Source organism: Trachinotus anak, unplaced genomic scaffold (genome assembly GCF_046630095.1).
Source record: "Trachinotus anak isolate AG129_WGS33_773 ecotype Australia unplaced genomic scaffold, CSIRO_AGI_Tana_v1 ptg000013l, whole genome shotgun sequence".
Taxonomy (NCBI): domain Eukaryota; kingdom Metazoa; phylum Chordata; class Actinopteri; order Carangiformes; family Carangidae; genus Trachinotus; species Trachinotus anak.
This window is the reverse complement of record NW_027273864.1, coordinates 25278945-25298663: the sequence shown is the minus strand read 5'-3', so window position 1 is coordinate 25298663 and position 19719 is coordinate 25278945. Positions and strand designations below refer to the sequence as shown.

The 19719-nt window shown below is 39.6% G+C and overlaps 1 protein-coding gene across 2 annotated transcripts in view; it reads left to right on the top strand.

Annotated features, from left to right (window-relative positions):
* pcbp4 (poly(rC) binding protein 4) overlaps window positions 1-19719 on the top strand; it is a 246319-nt gene that overhangs the window by 64094 nt on the left and 162506 nt on the right. For both annotated transcript variants that reach the window (XR_011693117.1, XM_071493224.1), the window contains exons 3-5: window positions 14836-15176; window positions 16683-16706; window positions 19254-19286. Coding sequence is in view for 1 of the 2 variants with exons in the window: in XM_071493224.1 (XP_071349325.1) it covers window positions 15045-15176; window positions 16683-16706; window positions 19254-19286 (189 nt within the window). In the remaining variant the exon portion in view is untranslated. The remainder of the gene's footprint in view (window positions 1-14835; window positions 15177-16682; window positions 16707-19253; window positions 19287-19719) is intronic.

The window sequence follows — 19719 nt, the reverse complement described above, 5'->3', positions numbered from 1 at the left end:
GCAAGTTTATTAAAACAAAATACATAAGAAAATTGTATATGTATATATTATCTATCTTCCCATTCTGGGGAAGTGGTCTTAGACTTTTCTTAACCCACTGTATATAATATTAACATAATTGACAGGCTTTGGAATGGATATATATTTCTGTAACATGTGTACAATATAAGCATACATACATAAACATAAAGATTGTATGGCCTTTATATATGAAATTGTTCCAAATTCTTATAGGTTTTATACATGATTTTTAGGTGTGTTTTCATTTTCTTTTATATTTATTCATAAATATGTTTTATATTTACATTTTGTAAATGTAAATTCAATATGTGTACATATATTACAGTTGCATATGGGTCTGTTTCTCTACCACAAAAAAGTAACAATGAATATTAATAAATATAGAAATTTACAGAAGTAAATATCAAAAATGATCAGATAGACCCGTACAGTAGCAGATTTAGCCAGTTTGATGGGGAAAATTAAAATGTTGCTCTTTTTAACAACCATCCTCTCAGTAGCTGAAAAGAGTAAATGTAGCAGATTAGTAATATGGTGGCTGAGACACCTGAAACAACAATGAGGAAGCTCCTGACACCTGTGCTGTGCAGTATACAGCAGTCTGAGTAGTCTACTCAGACTACTATTGTATTATGCAGGAGTCAATACCAGATGTGATCCAAAGGTCTAATCCATCGTGGGTCTGTTTGTGCTTTAGTCCACAGCAGGTGATATGCATATCCTGTTATGGTATTCAAATATTCCCTGGCTGGCAGAGAATGACATTTGAATAAAGTCTGAGCTCTGACTCTGTCTGACTGTCTGCCTTTTCTCATTCAGTGGCCTGGGAGACAGCAAAAATGTCACAGCTGCATCTTTTTATCATCTTTTGAAAGATTTTCTTTTTCTCCATCTTACTGCCTTTGTGTCACCGTGTGTTAAAAAGAAACCTCACAACTCTACATAAATTGTAAAAGAAAAGAACACATTTATTAAATGATACTTAAATTCTACAGTGTATTTCAGCTGTTTGAGTGTAGTTATGCAGGACTGGTTATGTTTTTTGGTCTGGATGTGGATTTGCTGCGAGGCTCAACACCACAGCCAGAGGCATTCTTCTGTTGGCTCTGCTATTGTTTCTCATTCCAGTTCAGCAATGTGTGTAGTTCTCTCCATTACAGGCGTCTCTATGACTTATACATTCCCTGCATGGTGCATGCACTGGACATCTACAGTAGGCATGCATGTATTTGTGCTTATAGTGTACAATGCATAAATACCAGACATAAACAGCCAATAGGAAAACTAGGTCACTGCAGAGAGAAACAAGCAGAAACAAAATTGGACAAATAATAATTTATTAAAGGTGAGGTCATAGACTGTAAGTGCAACACAATGGAAATCTAAAAGTCCACTGTAAAGTCTAGAATTAGTGACTATTACAAGTGTACAACAATATCTGTGGACCACTCTTTGGAGGCAACAGTACACCTGCAGCTTGACTCTGATCACATGTCACTCGTATTATTTCTATTTCAGAAGAAATTATAACATATGTCATCATATTTTATTTTACATTTCATATTGTTACTTATATCACTTAATAATAATATTTCACCACTGGTATTTTCTTATTATTGTATTTTCATTATTATGTATTATGCTATATCATGGTATTCCAGTTCACAGTATTTCACATAATTGCATTATCACTGTCTAATGTGTGTGTATTATATGTACTGCCCATATCAATACCACTGTATATATTTTATTTTGAACATTGTAGGGATGGGCAATATGGCCAAAAAGTTTTCACATCAGGTGATATTGATAATTACTGATTATTTTTTAATGATGTATGTACACACTGATGCGTGGGTTGTGCCCTTGTAGTGTTTGGATGTTTTGTCATATGGTGTTGTTGCTGGGTACCTCTGCACTGTGGAGCCTGTGGGTTATTTCTTTAGATGTTAGCAGGTGTTGGTTGGGACTGAGGACATGTACTCCAAAAGATCAATGAAGTTTTCTTTTTTGAATCCTCTTAAACATTTAAAGTCGACTTAATGAATGAAGACAGACAGTGTTATCAATAACACAATTTGGAAAAGTAAAGGAAGAATTAATAGGATATAAAATATCTTAAAAAGTAAAGAAAAAAGTGAATAAATTGTGAATATGACTCCAGTGCACTACAGAATACAGGATGTAGGCTGTGTCTTTGTGTCATTCTCTCTTATTGAGTCTTTGTGTACATGTCTCCCCACTGGCCTGTGTTTCCGTCTCTCTACCTGTCTGTCAGGGGACTGTCTAATTCTCAGAGCACATTGCACAGCTCTCTCAGTGATTGGCATCACTCGCCTCAGATTGATTGTCATGGAGTCGCCGCAGAGCTTTTTTGAAAGCAACTCAAAATGGGGATTCAGGCTATTTTCCTCAAACTGTCTTCGTGGCTGCTCGGCTGAATGTTAAAATCATTTTACTGTTCAGTCACTGTGTGCTATACTTGCACTTAAAAATACCTAAACAATACGTGTCAGCGGCTTCATTTTCTTCCCTTCACTCTGATGTGCATGCCCCTCCCTCCCTCCTTTCCCCTGCGATCACAGTGAACACTAACAGAGAAATAATGCCGATACTTCACGCAGTTCCATGAACGCCACGCTGCTCCATTCAGCTCACATTTACAAGGGGGAATAAATGTATGCGTCCTCACAGTTTTGCAGTCTGCCACAAAGCTTTCTAATCTGACACTGCTGGCCGGTGGGAAAACCTTGTGTCACGCATCATGTTAAGGCTATGAAAGGGAATGGTGTTGTAACATCAGATTCAAGGAGGGTCTTTAAAAAAAAATGAATTACAGCGTTTTCACGCAGCTCAGAAACAAATACGCTTTGTTGCCTAATGCGTCTGTGTAAACTTTCCATCATGTGAATGTTTCCTTGTTTTTTCTCTTTCCATATCTCGTTTCTTTTTCTTAGTCTGTCTTCATTTGACTGACAGAAGAATCACACTGTATTTTGTGTCTTGTGTGTGTGTGTGTGCGTGTGTGTGCATGCGTGCTGTGAATAAATGGAGCATCACTGAGCTACAGACATAATTCATTCTCATCACCATCCGTCACTAATTCACCAGTGTTTCTGTTGTTTTCTCTCCACTTGGATGCTGTTCATTTAATGGATGTGTGTGTGTGTGTGTGTGTGTGTGTGTGTGTGTGTGTGTGTGTGTGTGTGTGTGTGTGTGTGTGTGTGTGTGTGTGTGTGTGTGTGTGTGTGTGTGTGTATGTATCTGTTTCCGTCCGGACACCCAGTCAGTCACGTGCGTGTATATCCTTTTTAGATGCTCATGTCCAAGCGACATTTGTGACTGTGTGTATGAGCCAGACGGAGTCAGCCTTTTCTGAGTGTGGGAGTGTGAGTGAGTGAGTGAGTGAGTGAGTGTGTGTGTGTGTGTGTGTCTGTCTCTGTATGTGCCTGTCTGTCCTGTAAGCTTAGCTGTGTGTAAGTGCTCTTGGCAGATCGGTCTGTGTATGCAGGCAGCACATGTTTTCCGCTCTATTTGTGTGTGAGTTTGTGTGTAGGCCTGTGTATGCATGCCAATGTGTGTGTCTGTTAAAGGCTCTGTGCTTCTGCCTATGCACATGCAATTTGTTTATACATGCAATGATGGTGTGTGTGTGTGTGTGTGTGTGTGTGTGTGTGTGTGTGTGTTTGTGTTTGTGTCTCTGGTGAGCAATGACTAAATATGACAAGGTCGCTACTGTCATTTACCTGCCATGCAAACAAACACGCACTGGGACATACCAGGATGAAATTTATACACATTTGAAAGCATGCAAGTGTATTCACTGAGACAAAACACACAAACACATAGGAACGCACACACATAACTGATGGAGCTGACATGTTGAAAACATTTTAGACACAAATCGACTCTCTAGCAGGTAGCATGTCCTTTTTAGTTCTCTCTCACTCACTCACTCACTCACTCACTCACTCACTCACTCACTCACTCACTCACGCATGCACACACACACACAAACACACACACTGATCGACATCATGCAAATGCTAAGCACACAATGCAAATAGTTCGGCCTTAGAATGGATTGGTTTGCAGGATGTTTGTTCTACCCACAAGGAACCTGATTGGACAGCCCCAAACCTGTTCACAACCCTGAACATTTGTCATTCTCTCTACATTATTCTCGAATGGGGGGGGGGCTATTGTATGTAAAGTTATGGCTGACAGAGAAGTGCAGGCTGCCCACATGGGACCAACATCCAAGCACATCACATCACACACCCAAGAGATGCTTTTGAAGTCAAGATTCTACATAATATGTGTGTTAGAAAAGTTGTGGCATAGTCACCATACATGTGGTGTAAATATATATATGTAATTTATAATTACAAGCTTTAATTTTTTTGGCAGTTTATTACCACAGTGACAGGGCAACAAACATCAGCAGTCAGATGATTATTCAGCATTTTAAAAAATTCTCCATTTTAAAATATCTAAATGAGAAACCAGGTGTGATGGTGGCTCACCTGGTAAATTGCATACCATTTAAGTTCAGTCCTTACTGCAGCCTGGGGCCCTGTGCGTGTCATCCCCTCTCTCTCTCTCCCCCATCTTCCCTGTGAAAAACCTCTTTTAAAAGTTGCATGTGTGATTAAACATATATAGTATATATCACTTTGTACGCTGTTGATAATGTAATGTTTATGCATGGATGGATGGATGGATGAATGGATGATATACTGCACACATACTTGCCTCATCTAAAGTTAACCTTCACAGAAGCTTTTGCATTTTGGATTCAATAACTTATTAATTAGCTTTGCAACATGAATGCAAAAATATTTAGTTAATACTACATGCTCCATCACACACAGGTGAACATTAATGGAGCTGAGCACTGAAATCCAAACAAGCCAGTCAACCAACCCTCACAGACTGCAGCCCTTTAACTCCAGCACAGCTCTGAACAGGTGAGGAAAATATCTCGGTCTTAAGGGTTGTGTATCGCAGTTGGTTCCTCTGGTACTGGAGTTTAACACAAATTAAAGGTTGAGAACCACTGGTGTAAATAAGGGTGGTACAAGTAAAAATACATAATCTGTTTATTTAAATATCACAGTTTGAAGATTGTCTAAGAATGTCTGAAATCATTTTTCACACACTGCATTTGCTGTGGTTTGCTGCAATTTTCCTTTGTAATGGGGGTGTATCACTGATATTTCAGGCATCCTGTCTTTCAGTTTTCCCTCCAAAAAAAGAAACTTTAGAGAATCTGTTTGCTTGTTTACAACCTCCCTGATGGTATCACCTTTCAAATTTCTTCAGAATGTTTTCATAGCAGCATACAAATCTCAGCTATTCATTTATTGACTTCAATATAATTACAACTGAGAGAAATGATGACCAAAGCTGTGAAAGGGAACGACACGGCCTGTATATTTAGAGCTCTCTTCTAAATTGTTCCACTTTTGGCCTCACGATGTTCAGTGAATATGACCTCTGCTCTCAACTAGCACCGGCACTCAGTCCCATTCTCAGCATGTAAATCAAGCCGCTGACCCCAGCAGCAGTTTAACACGAGAGTGAATCTCAAACACTGAAAGCATTAGCTGAAGGGGAACTTTATCTTTCTTGTGGCTGCTGTCTTCAGATCGTTTCTATTTTAAGCTTTGTGTTGCCATCCTCAACACTTTGGCTCTCAGTGTAAACCGCTGCAGCTCCAGCATCCTGGCTTCACTTTCTTTGGCAGCGTTAGCCGTAGCATCCTAGCATTAGCCCGTCCACTTAATTACAGTGATTATCAACAGCGCTGGCTGGATGGGACGGACTTATGGCAGAAAATGACCTCCCTCTCCCTCCCGCTCCCTCTCTCTGTCTATCTATCTGTTTCTGCATCTCGCTCTCTCCTTCCTGTTGTCTGCTCTGTCTTTCGCCCACTCTCGCTGATCCTCTGTGTCAGAGTGTAAGGAGCCTAAAAAGGGAACATAAAATTTAAATCCGCTTTTTATCTTTTATTTTGTCCCTCCTCCTCTCTCAAAGACTATCTCTCTCTCCCTCTCACACAGACTTTCTCTCTCTGTCTCTCACCCCTCCTCTTCCTCCTGCTAGATTCCGTTGTCTTTAAATAGAGGCACACACACACACACACACACACACACACACACACACACACACATACTGAAAGTGATGTCACTTTCTCTCTCTCTTTCTCCCTGCCATCCCATGCCATGACATCATCGTCTGATGCTGTTAGTCACAGCGCAAACACACACACTCACACACAGATACACCCACACCAGACCAACCACAGCAACACATGTGTACACGCTTCAGTGCATAAAAACACATCTGTGCAGCCAAATGGACGCACTGACATGCATGCACAGAAACACACACTGACTTCAGCATGAAAACACACCGTATCACTAATGTCTGAATGCACACACACTTTTTCACAATCACATTAGCAACCAAATAAAAATGTTGAAAATATTGTTTTTAATAGCCTCAAATGAACACAATTTTCCCTTAACCCACAGGCCACGGCTGCTCTGTAGAGGTGAGTCAGCTCAGATATGTCTGTAATAACAGCAGGACACACGCTTTTAGACGGCAGAGGTTACAACTAGAAAGCTGACAAATGACTTTGGTGAGTTTTATAGATGTGGACGAAACCAAGTTGAAATGATTTAAGTAGCTTTTTATATTCAAGCACCCAGTTTTATGGGAGCTGTAGTTTTTATATGCTAACAAATTAACTGTTGTTGTAACTCTAATAGAATAATTAGAATATGGAAAGTAAACCCCAGGAACATCCTTCATTTTTTTCAGAATGACTGATGAAAGAAAGGCTGAAAGAAAACCGAGGCTAGAGGGGCTATTGACAGGAAGTGACACCAAGACTGTGGTTCTCAATACACATGCACACATCTCAAGGACTTTTTTTTTAACAAGCGTGTCGTCCTTGACATCGCCGCTGACCAGTAACAGGCGACATGATTTAAATCAGTCGGCTGCTGTTTCTAATCCAATCAGCTTCCAGGAATGAGTTGTTGGCTCAGTGTTTTAATCCAATCAGGTTTTAAAGGAATGAGTTGTTGTTGGCCAGAATCAATCAGGCCTGCGCACCTGGTAATCAAATCCACTACAATGATTTACCATATGGCCGTGAAATAGAATCTGTCCACATGCCCCTCTTTGTGTTTCCTCCCTCTTCATCTCTCCCTCTCTCTCTGTTTAATATTCATATACACGCAGACTTCCCCTTTCTCTCTTCAGAACAATTTCCTTCACTTGTTTTGGAGCCACTGATAAGAAACGTCTGTTTTGGCTGATGAGTCCCATAGGAAACTGGTCATCACTGAGAGCGATTCGGGTTCATATCAGTACTTTCTCAACTTTAGACAATCTTTGTTGTCATGGTTACAGTAATAACAACATGGTTAACTTTGCTGAATGTTCAGTTGTGGATGATAGAAACAACATAAACTTCTACTTTCACATGGGAATCAAACACAGCTCTCCTGTGTCATATTCCTGTGTTTTGTTGACCCATCCATCCACCACAACCTCCTCCTGACGTAGACTTTGTCGCTCTATAAACTACGTAACTATGGATCATAATAACCTGCAGCACAGACGACCTATGGGCTCATTTGTAACACTAGGACAGTCCCTTTTTTATATATATATATATATATATATATATATATATATATATATATATATATATATATATATATATATATTTTTTTTTTTTTTTTTTTTTTTTTTTTTTTAATCTATAATTCTAATAAGTAATCCCGGTCTGAGACAAACTTCATTTTCAAAGCTTCTTCTACAAGCTTATGATTTATTTGACCAACTTTTTCAAAAAGGTAAAAAACTTTTAAAAAAACTAAAACTAAAAAAACTTTTTTAAAAAATGTTTTCTGTCCAGATAAATATGTTGCCTACACTCCCAGGCTGTGAATTATGAGCAGCTTGTCAGTTAAAGGAAAATAAAGAAGCAGTTATTTACAACATTAACATTGAAGAATTACAGCTCCAACTACTCAAAGACCAGAGGCATGTCATCAAAACCTCATCGGAGCTGTAGCTGTTGAAAGCTGAAGGGCTGTTTTATGTGGGTTAAAGTGATCAAGGTTTAGGCAACAGAAGCTCTTTGGTTAAGGTTAATGAAAGAGGATGGTTTTGGTTAAATGTAAATAAACAGTTTGTGTCTGAAGTCACTTTTTCAGTATTAAACCAGACCAGGATCTTTCTCCAACCTGAACCAAGTGATGTCAGAGTCTGAACAGAACCATGAGACAGTTTATTAATGCTGGAGTCACTTTAAGTGGATGTTGCTCTGTGAGATCAGACATTTTGGTGGAAAACAAACAAGTTGCCTGTGAACATTTTACTGATATTTTCAACATTGCTATTTAACAAATAAGTAAATTAACAACACTTTCTTATAAAGGGTTGCATTTCCTACACAATATCAAATCAAATGAAATCCAGTTTTATTTATGTAGCGCCAAATCACAACAAAAGTTATCGCAGGGCACTTTCCAATTGGAGGAGGTCAAGACCTTCTCTTCAATAATTCAGCAGCAGGTGTTGAGCAGGATTGTGGAGGCAGTTTCAATTGGAGATTGTAACTCTGCAGCTCGGGGCAGAAGGACCTGTCGAGAACAACAGGGGGAGAGAAAGAAGGAAAGAGAGAGGAGGAGTGGGGCACACAGGTTGGGCACTTGTGCATGAGAAACAAACAGGAGGTTACAATAATTCAGCAAATTCAGAAAGTTCACAGTAATTTCGTCCTGGGCTATACTGTGTACGTACTGGGTATGATTGATTTATTGAGACTGAGGTACAACGTCTGAGGTAGTTAGAGAATATTCATCTAAGTAAAAGTCAAGGCATAAAAGTAAGTTTTAAGTTTAGATCTAAAGGCATGAATTGAGTCGGACCTAATATCAGCAGCGAGGAGAAGGCAGCGGGCAGAAGATTTTTTAACTCTAGGAACAGACAACAGTCATAAACTCTGGGAGCGGAGATCACGAGAGGGAGTATAAGGTTGAAGAAGATCAGACTGGTATGAAGGAGCAAGTCCGTGTAGAGCTTTGTATGTCATCAGAAGCACCTTAAAGTCTGATCTGACGTGGACAGGAAGCCAATGGAGGGAAGCTAAAACCGCCGTAATGTGATCAAATTTCCTGGATTTAGTTAAAATTGTAGCTGCATCATTCTGAACCATTTGAAGGCTTTTAATACAAGGATGTGGCCAGAAAACAGAAGATTACAATAGTCAAGTCTTGATGGAAAAGCAGAGGCTGCTTTTCTACAATTGGTTTGTGTTTAAATGTTTAAAAAAAGTAAAGAAAAAAAAAAAATTCTGCATTTCAACAGAGAAAATCCACGAGAATGCAATGTGATGTTGTTTGTCCATGCAACTCAGTGTGTGTACATGTGTCAGTGTGTGTACATGTGTCAGTGTGTGTACATGTGTCACTGTGATCATCATCGCTCTTACACATCTGTAATATTTACATAATCCCTATGTAAGATGTGGGTGCATGCTCTGTTCTTCTAGTCGTCTTCATTTCTGCTGTTGTGGTTCCATTATTAGGATTAAGTGTTCCAGTATGAACTGAGCACAAACACACACAAACACACACACACAAACCTGTCAGGATGCTGCTTTGCCTCATTGTCCAGACACTGGTCACAGACAGATTGTAGAGCAGCCTCATCCAAAAGCTTTTCCTTGTATTTCAGAAATTTCTCAAATGCATTAAAGAATCCTGTGGCTATGAATTTTAATATGTTCCAACATCTACACTGAACTCACATCGAGAGTGAACACACAACCTTCAGAGGGGCAGGGGGTCATGAAGAGAGCCATTCTACATCTGTACCCTGAAGTATTTTCCTATGAATGTATTTTGATTATTTCTCCCCTTTTCTATTCTTTCTTTTGACTGTGTTTTGTTTATTTCTCTGTTGATGATGTGAATATAAAATCTACTAGGTTTGTACTTGCTTCTGAGTTACATATTATCATTATTTTCTACTTTAATATATAGTATTTTTTAAACTATATTTTGGTTGATTTATGTATTACATGTTACTGAATCTTTGAAGTCTTACGTTCAATATGTTCTTGTATAATATATATTTTTCTCTTTTAGCCCTTTCCACAGAGGCATGTGTTGTTCCCCATATAGACGTGTCGTATAGACGCATTATGCAACCTTTGTGATTGGTCTGAGAATAGGTTGACTCTCAGTCATGCAGAATGTGTTTGTGTCTATATGTTGCTTGTTGTAGCTCTCTTCACGACAACACAGACACAGCTTGGTTCTTTGGAACAGGCATTTATTGCTTCAGCATGTTTGCTTCTCTCTGATATCTCCACTCTGTCATTATGCCTCCATAACGCCGTGAGAACTGTGGTTATGAGTGAACATAACGTAAAGTTACACCAAAATGTTTTACAATATAGCATGAAAACACTAGCAGCGCTTGGCGCGAACATGAAACAAAAAGCTTTCTACCTGTGAAACAAAATACCTTGTTGGCTGCTTGTCATGAAAAGAGATACTTAAGTCCTTTAGACAGTCCATTTGACTGTCAGCTCCGGCTTCAAACACTAATAATCCATACTTATGCAAACACGGTAGCCTCGTTCAGAGGTATCAGCTCGTGTGGAGTCCATGGGAAAGAGAAACCCCACTCTTGTTAGTTCCGCCACATATGACGACACATTCTCGCGAGACAACATATTTCACATCTTATTACATTCTAACCATAACAAATGAATTTATTATGTATCAATCAACTCAGATTTAAGTTTACTCATTAATTCTCTTATTTATATACTGCTTGAAATTATGAAATACATTATGAATTAATTATGCATCATGAAATTGTTGTGCTTTTTCATGTTTATATGACAAAGATCTGTTAGATGCAAACAGTTTTTTGGGAGAGATGTGTACAGAGTGTGGAGCTTTAGTGTGACCTTTGCCCTCAGTGACTAATAACCTCTACACTCTCCCTCCACCCTGATCTGGATTCTAAAAACCAGGTCTTGACTGTAATCACGATATGATGATCATCTTTTTTGAAAAATCCACACAATGTGACTGACTGAACATATTTTTGTCTCCACAACATGAGTAATGCAAGTACACACAAACACATACACACACACACGCACGCACACATGCACGCACGCAGAGACACACACACACACACAAACACACACACACACACCAAGGGCTGACCTCATGCGTGGCTGATTCATGGCTAATTCCCCTGAGTCCATTTTTACAAGGACAGGTCCATGGGGATGTTAACTGTTTGTGTGTGTGTGTGTTTGTGTGTGTGTGTGTGTGTTTGTATGTGTGCATTTGATCATATATGACTCAAAGGGGGATGGTGAGCCAGGTTTTAATGCCATGCTGAAGCATCTGAAAGAGCTTCAATAATTCATATGTCCTTTATTTACATCTTTCTCTCTTTCCAACACACACACACAGACACACGCACACACAAACACACACACACAGACACACAGAAAAAAAAAGCCACATGCATAATGCGTCCCTCCAACTACATGAACTCATGCAGCCGAGCACATGCACACACTCCAATGCACACAAGTAGAACACAGAAGGGTGCACACAATTTTCTATAGAGTGACATAGTGTGACAAGTCCACACACACACACACACACACACACACACACACTCATACACTTGACCTATGCTCTGAATAAATGAATCCATGTGAAAATGATGAAACGAGTGTTACGACACCCGTTTCAGCCTCTTCCCTCTCTGCTCCTCCTCTCCGTCCCGTCTTTCTGTCACTCTCCCCTCATGTTTTTTGCTCTGCTTCCTCTCCACCCGTCAGCTTTCTGTTTCTCAGGTGGTCTCTCTGAAGTGTGTGTGCGTGTGTGTGTGTGTGTGTGTACATCGTCGTGAGACACTGCTCGTCTGGCATGCCAGACAGCCTGCATTGCATTTGTGACCTACTTTGGTAGAGTGTGTATTTTTTATGAGCCCGGGAGATGCAGACGCTCACACTGCAAATGGAGATGCATACAAAAAGCTCCATTGATGCACAGAAACACACATGTAAGAGCATGCAATGACACACACACACTCACAAATACACATACACAGATGATTTAATATGAAAAATAATACCCATTCATATGCATCTATTTATTCATATGCATACCTTATGCCACTAAGGATCCTCGTTGGCATAGAGACGGATGCCTGAAAGACAGCTCTCCAGACAGCACATGCAGAAACATGAAAACGGACACAATGCTCAAGGAAATCGCGCAAGCTTACACAAAAATGATCAAAGTATAAGACATGCATGTAATGATGTTTATGACACACACGCTTGCACAGATGTATACATATGCCTCGACAAAGACACACACACAGGAGAGGGAGAAAACATCTCTTTAGTATGCAGCAACGGCTGAGGTCTGCTCTCTTTTGCTGTTTTGCTCTCTGTTTCGGAGGGGGTTTGGGGTAAAAGGAAGTGCTTAACCATCATCACGCTTGAGTGGCATTTCCATTGCCAAAAGCTTATTTAATTCAGCCCCCTAAGCTTTTTAAACAGAGTTCCCAATTAATTTTTTAAATTACCGCGCTGACTTGTTGACTAGCTTCTGACACTTGAGAAATTATGTTAATTTCCACACCTCTTATTGCGCCGGAGTTGTTTCACTCCTGCGGTGCTTTCAGAAAGCTGCTCAGGATGTTGAATCAATGAAATGGCTTGTAGGCCTCGTAGCTATGGAGCCAAACACACTGCTGGTTTACAACCAAAATAATTTAACAGCAAAATCACACACATATTCGCAAGCACACTCAGCTCTGTGCTTTGGCAGCACTTGACTAAGCTGAGACACAAGTCCAAATAAGAACGCACCAGTCAATGATTGTTACTCGTTCACTTGTAGGAAGCTTTATGAGTCACTGCTTTCACTCTCTATCTCACCCCAGCCCTCACCACTGCAAGTCTGATATGATCTTGAGCTTAAATGTATGAACATAAACCTGCGTTGTGAAGAAATTATGATCAATCCTGAAAGATCCTGAAAGCGACTTCTTAACTAGCTTATTTAATTTCAAAGTTCAGTCGCTGCTAACTAGCCCATTGTTAACTGTTAAACAGCTAGCCCGCTAACTGTCGCTGGAGGCAGCAGTCCATGTTCTGCTCTGCAGCCTTGGCGAGCTTGGCTTAGCGCCACAAGTTCTCCACCTGAGCAGAACAAGAACCGCCGTCCAAGAACCAGCTGCAGTCCAAGATGGTGGTGTTGCAGTCTGTCTGTGGAATGAGACCCGGCAGCAGGGAAACACGAGGAGGGACTGAAGTTTCAAATTAACATACTTACATACAGTATAACACCTCATAAATAGATAACAGCGCTGTCCAAATGAATACCCCATATGAACTGAGTGTGATTGGTTGTGACACAATAGGTAAACAGAAGACAGCATTGTGGGCGAGGAGTCATGGCGAGCTGACAAACGTTCGAAAGAAATGTCAAAGTGGTGGAAAGATACGAAATCACAACTTCTGGTCAGGACTTTCATAATAAAATTAGTGTAGAAACAGGAAGCAGAGATTTGTGAGTCTGGCCTTTAAGTTGAAGTGACAGGTCCTGGTTTGTGTCCAGGAAACCATATGCACAACGAGTCACGTGATCACAAGTTCAACAAAAGATCATGGATTGTGATTCTGCCTAAAAATACATCTAATTTGCATACTGATATTTTGCCAAGTGAAGAGGCTGTCTGTGTTTGTCTGGTCAGAAACACGAGTAGACTAATTCATTTTTTGTCTGTTCAAGCAGCGGTCAACCGTGATTGGCTGTGCTCCCAAAGGTCAGTGCAGCTCAGGTCAAAGCTCAATAAATCTTTTTTCGCACTCCTCTTGGTGCCGTCGCAAAACACCACATAAACAATAATAGGAGGTGGTCATGAAAACATTTATTTTCCCAGAATAATGTCAATGCGCCATAACACACTCAACTAAGAGAGAGAACCACAAGCCTGAAACACATTAGATAGAGTTAAACTGGTCAATTGAAGTATAATATCAGAATCAGAATCAGAATCAGAATCAGTTTTATTGCCAAGTATGTTTTCACATACAAGGAATTTTTTCTGGTGATTGGTGCAATTGATCAGCAACAGTGGGGCTCTCTAGCCTTGTTGATGAGGCTAATAGCAGATGGGAAGAAGCTATTTTTGTGGCGAGAGGTTTTGGTCCTGAAGGACCGCAGCCTCCTGCCAGAGGGGAGTGTCTCAAAGAGTTTGTGTCCAGGGTGGGAGGAGTCATATATATTATGATTGACATTGTATATCAGCAGGGAAGCTGAGCATTGATGTTTTTTGGATCCAGTGGAGTTTGATTAGTGCTTCTTTCACACTGGCTTTAGGCTGCTTTGTCCTTCAGCGTTTCGTCCTATTTTTCTTCAGATGTCTTCATCTGTGTCTGCTGAGTCATATTCATCGGCACCACACAGCACATCAGCTCTCACAAAGCTGAGCGGCTGTTTTCCGTCTTGTGTTTTGTAAGACACTGTGGATACAGGTGTAATAGGCAAAGAAAACCTTCACTGACAGCTGTGTTTAATTGAGCTGTTGAATCTTAGCAAATTAAGATTCCGTAAATGTACAAAACTGTCTAAATTTATCATGTGAGCTTAAGCATAGTGGTAAACATGATGTGGATTAGAAACAACATTCATCACAATTTTTTCCCCCTTTCTTTTTCTTTTCTTACAGAATTTAAAGAGAAACAAGAACAAGGATAAAACTCACCCTGTGACACCAGCTCCACCAGTACCATCCCACCATCCACCCTCCCGAACCCAGCCTCCCCTCACCCCTCTCTCACAGCTGCCAGGGCTCTCCAAGGATTCCTCGCCGGGTTCTCCGAAGGGTTCTCTGTGGTGTTCTGGACAGTTCCATACGCCTCGGGGCCTCAGACCTTCATGCGTCTCCCAGCGGCAGAGTCCACCCACACCTCCACCCACCACACCACCACTACCATGAGCTGTGAACGGGAGTTTGGAGACGGGGCCATGGGAGTCACGCTCACACTGCGCCTTCTCATGCACGGAAAGGTGAGGAGAGAGGGAGGGAGGGTGACCTGTGCAGATGAACTACTCACAGGATTTGAATTCAATGTCTCATGATTTTTTAAATATTTTTATCTTATTTCCGATAAATCCAAATCCAAGACTGAAAGCCCGATATATATGATTCCCCTGATTCTATAGGGCTCCATTGTTTTGCACAAGTTATTAAAGGTCCCATATTTTGCACTTTTCTGGTGTTTTATTTTAAGTTTTAAAATAAATTTGTGTTTTCCACTACCAAAAACCATCTCGGTGTAGTTTTACACCTCCTCTTTTGGGCTTCTCCCAGGAGTCCTAGCAACAGCAGGATGGTAATCCAGCAAATCAGAAGAGAGAAGTCTCTCTTCTGATTGGTTGACTCTTTTGTGAGTGAATTCAAATGAAAAAATAGCAGATTTCAGGCAGAAATCACATTCTGCAAGGTTTGGGTCCTGGTAGGCCATGCTGGAGACATGGCCGAGGGTGCTGACAGAAATTGTGACAGCTCGTTTTAAGACACAGTTTTTGAATACAGGATGTGTGCATTTTATCTGTGGATTGCACAATTTGATACTTTCACAGTATTTAGCGCCTAGACCTGGTTTATAATTAAAACAGACATGAAAACCTACTTTATGCAATATGGGACCTTTAAAAACCACACAGGTCACACTGTTACACTGGGTGCCATGTTCCTTTGTTACCACCAGCACATACACTGTCCTGCTGCATTAAACACACTCACTAGAGTACCAAATTTATATAAATCACTAGCTCAAAATAGTCCCCAATAAGTGCATTATTACCCCCTGCTAAAAATGTTACCCCACTCATTCAGGATATCACTGAGCCTTTATTTAATGAAGCTATAGCATTCCTTCATCTTCAGGATGAATGAACAGGCAAGGAAAGTCAAGCACTAACACATTGTTAGTCTTGGTCTTTACATGGGATTTATTAATCTCATAATTTACAGTAGTTTTATATAACTGAGTATAACTGAGCTTATCTGCCACATCTGTATACACTTGTAATTTTAAATGTACACTATAAATTGCCCACCACGATATTTTTGGTTAATGTAATTATCCCATTTATTTGGTAGTGGCATCCAATTTTCTACTTTGTCTTTTTAGGTGAACATTTTTTGTCATTCTGTTGTCACAAAGATGGAGCACACAGCTGCTGCTTCTCCAATCAACTCAATCACATCAATGTGAAACAGAAAAAAAAAAGGCAAAACCAAAAGACTTACTAGAAAAAATTTTAAAAAAGAGAGACATAATAAAATGTTATTCCTTTTCAGTCATTATCAAATGTGCAGATTGGCTAAACAAAAAGCAGATTTTGGTGCATAATACACAACATAATGACAAAATGCTGCTTTTATTTTGATAAAGATGCAAAGATAGATAAGAGCTCCTGATTTGCTGGATGAGAGAGATTTTGTTTGTCTCATTTTGTATATCCAATCTGTCGTTATGGTAACATTCTTTTCGTTTCTCTCCTCAGGAAGTAGGAAGCATTATTGGCAAGGTGAGTTACATTTTATAACTTTTCATTCTGTTCTGCATCTGTACAAAGACCTGAACACTGTCAAAGAAAAAACCAAAAACATTTTGGTTCAATGCACGCCAAGAAAATTTCTGGGAATACTTTATTATGGCTTTTAGTATATATAACATATATATAACTGTCTTTAATTTGAATTTCTCAGCAGTATTAGAAAACATTTATATTTATATATACAATTATGTCACAACACTGACATGGGGAAAATCCTTCCCATCTATAAACAGCGTGTTTGAAAATCCCAGCCATGTTCAGACTGTGATTTCTAAAATTGGCGTGCTGCTCAAGTTCAGTGTAACCCTACTGCAGCGATATAAAGTTGCCATGAAATATGCATTAATAGTGTGTAAAATTTCCAGTCAGGCCATGTCAGACCAATCTCTACGTTACAGAAAAGGAGCTGCTCTCCAGGGATGCGAGTCAATTTAACTGAGGACGTGTTAAATAAAAACCCTTTAGGATTTTTTTTTTTCCCCCCAAATATATCACAGCCAAGTGAAGTGTGATAATGACCATTGCCCTCACAGCACATTCACCAACCCGTGATTGGAGCTGGTTTCCATCAGTATATATTTAGATTGTGCCCCTCATCCTCATCACTTGCAGTGTGTGGTCTTTTAACTTGCAGTCTCTGACACAAAGATGGCATTAAAATTACATCACTGTTCCAGTTAAATGTTTATTTATCAGGGGAACAATTTTTCCCGAGCACATTTCTTTTCATTTAGTAAACTCATGTGTCACATTCATTGCTATAGACTCTCATACCTGAGAAACTCGACCAGTGAAGCTTCTTGGGGGGGGCCCCGCTGGCTGATGATGAGCGGGTGAAAAACATCACATTTTCCTCGCCTGAATTTTTCAAGGCGGTCCTGCAGTTTTCCACATATAGGTATCTCGCGTGTCTTATAATAACAGTAGGTAGCTGCCGGCTGAAAATTCATAAATATTTACAAATCATTATGAACATTTTATTTTTGGACTCTTTCAATTAAAGGAAGTTTCCTCAAAAGAACATGTAAATTGGCACTGAAATAGTCACAGGTCAGGTGAACATAAAAAAAATAAATAAAAAGGCAGCCATATGATTCAACATACCAGAAATATAAAGTTGCCAATTATAAATGAAGAATGAATGAATTAATATGTACTTGGGTTTAGGCTTGGGTGATATCCAAAATTAATATTTTGATCTTGTCCAGCCCAGATATTGAAATGTTTATATATTTATTTATTTTTCCTTTTTCTTTTTTTTTTATGATAATATCATTATATTTTTTTATTTTATGTAATTTGTTTTTTAAATAATATATAATTATGATAAAATTAATGTTTTAGGTATGTTGAAGAATAATACCTATATAATTATATTATTGTATCTTATGTTAAAGGCATGAGCATTTTTTTTTATTTGTCAATTACCAAAGTAAAATGTACAATAAGGAGAAAAGCTGGGACAGGGCAGACTGTGCAAAATGGGAAAGCTGAAAAAAAATAAATAAATAAATAAATTTTGTATATTTTTTTGCATAAATTGCTTTTAAACTCATTACAAGAAGCTAAACTCCATAATTCAACCTAAATTAAGCTTTCCAGGAATCTTTCAAGAAACTTATATCTTTAGGAAATGATGGTCCCATAAAATAAGCAGCAAAGGCATCAGTAGGGTGATTTTCAGAGGAGGCTGGGGAGGATCGTTTGCTGTACAGTGACTTTGACATCACAGACAGGGGTTCCAGTCCAGGCATCAATCAAAAGCTAATGTCAGCTTCTTTAATGAAGGTGCTCTTTACCAGCAGGAGAAATATGTATCGCGTTGCCCATGTGCTTGAAACACAGCAGGACTCGCTCATAAAGACATGGCTCCATAGCTCGACTGGTGGTCAAACACTCCACAGGGTACCTTTAACCTAATCAAACCCGGGCGTGCACAGAAAAACTGAGGTCTACTGATGACAAGCTTGTTCCTGTGGCACTGAAATAAAACTCAATAAGTCAGTGTGGGTGAGAGACTGTCGCCTCCCTGCTTCCCCTCTCTCTCTGACTCATCTCTAAGGTGCTCCAAGTACAAGCTCTTCCTGTTTTGGGCTATGATTAAGTCAGGTATGGTTTTGAAAGCTGATGTAGTGGCTGGGATGGCTCATGTGAATTGTCAATTGTGGTAAAGCTCATGGTGATGGTACGATTCCACGCTCACTTGAGGGTTTTTGTCTCCGATGCCAATAATTAGCATAACCTCGGCGAATGGATGCAAAACTTAAGCTTAAATCTAACCACACTTTAATCACAGAGGTGGGAGATAAGTAAACATTCACAATGTAGGAGTCACTTTGAAAGACAGTTTTAGCTGAGACAACTTGCAGGTAGATTTTTTTTAATGAAAACCTGCCCCATTCCCTGTGACGAGAGGTCTTACTGTTCACTGATGCCAGTAGTGAAGTGGTTCACATGAATAAGAATTCATCTCGGGTTGCTGTTTACACCTTGTGTGCATTTCGTGTCTTTCCACAGAAAGGGGAAACAGTGAAGAGAATACGAGAAGAGGTAAGACTCACCCCTCCCACCTCCTCCTGCATATTCTTTCATCTCTGACAACCTCTCCTGTCTCCTATTAATCCATGATAACCCTTTAAATGCAGCTCACATGCATCCTGCTGATGACATCATATTCAGAAAGCAGTGCAAATCCATACTAACACTGTTAGAAACAGGACGCATGGGAACCGTTTAATCTATATGCATAATAGCAGCATGAAAATCGGCTGTCTCCAACATGATTATATCATTGTTTTTTTGTTTTTTTTTGTTTGTTTTTTTTTCTGTAATTACACTGTGTATCAAAAGGCACGTTTATCAGAAGCTTTCACTGGGATCAGGAAAAAAATAGAAGCTTCCCGTCATGTCCTACTATTTTTAGAAAGCCAGTTTAATATCTGAAGGTGCAGTTTGTATTTTTGGCCGCCTGCTGGGATGTTAG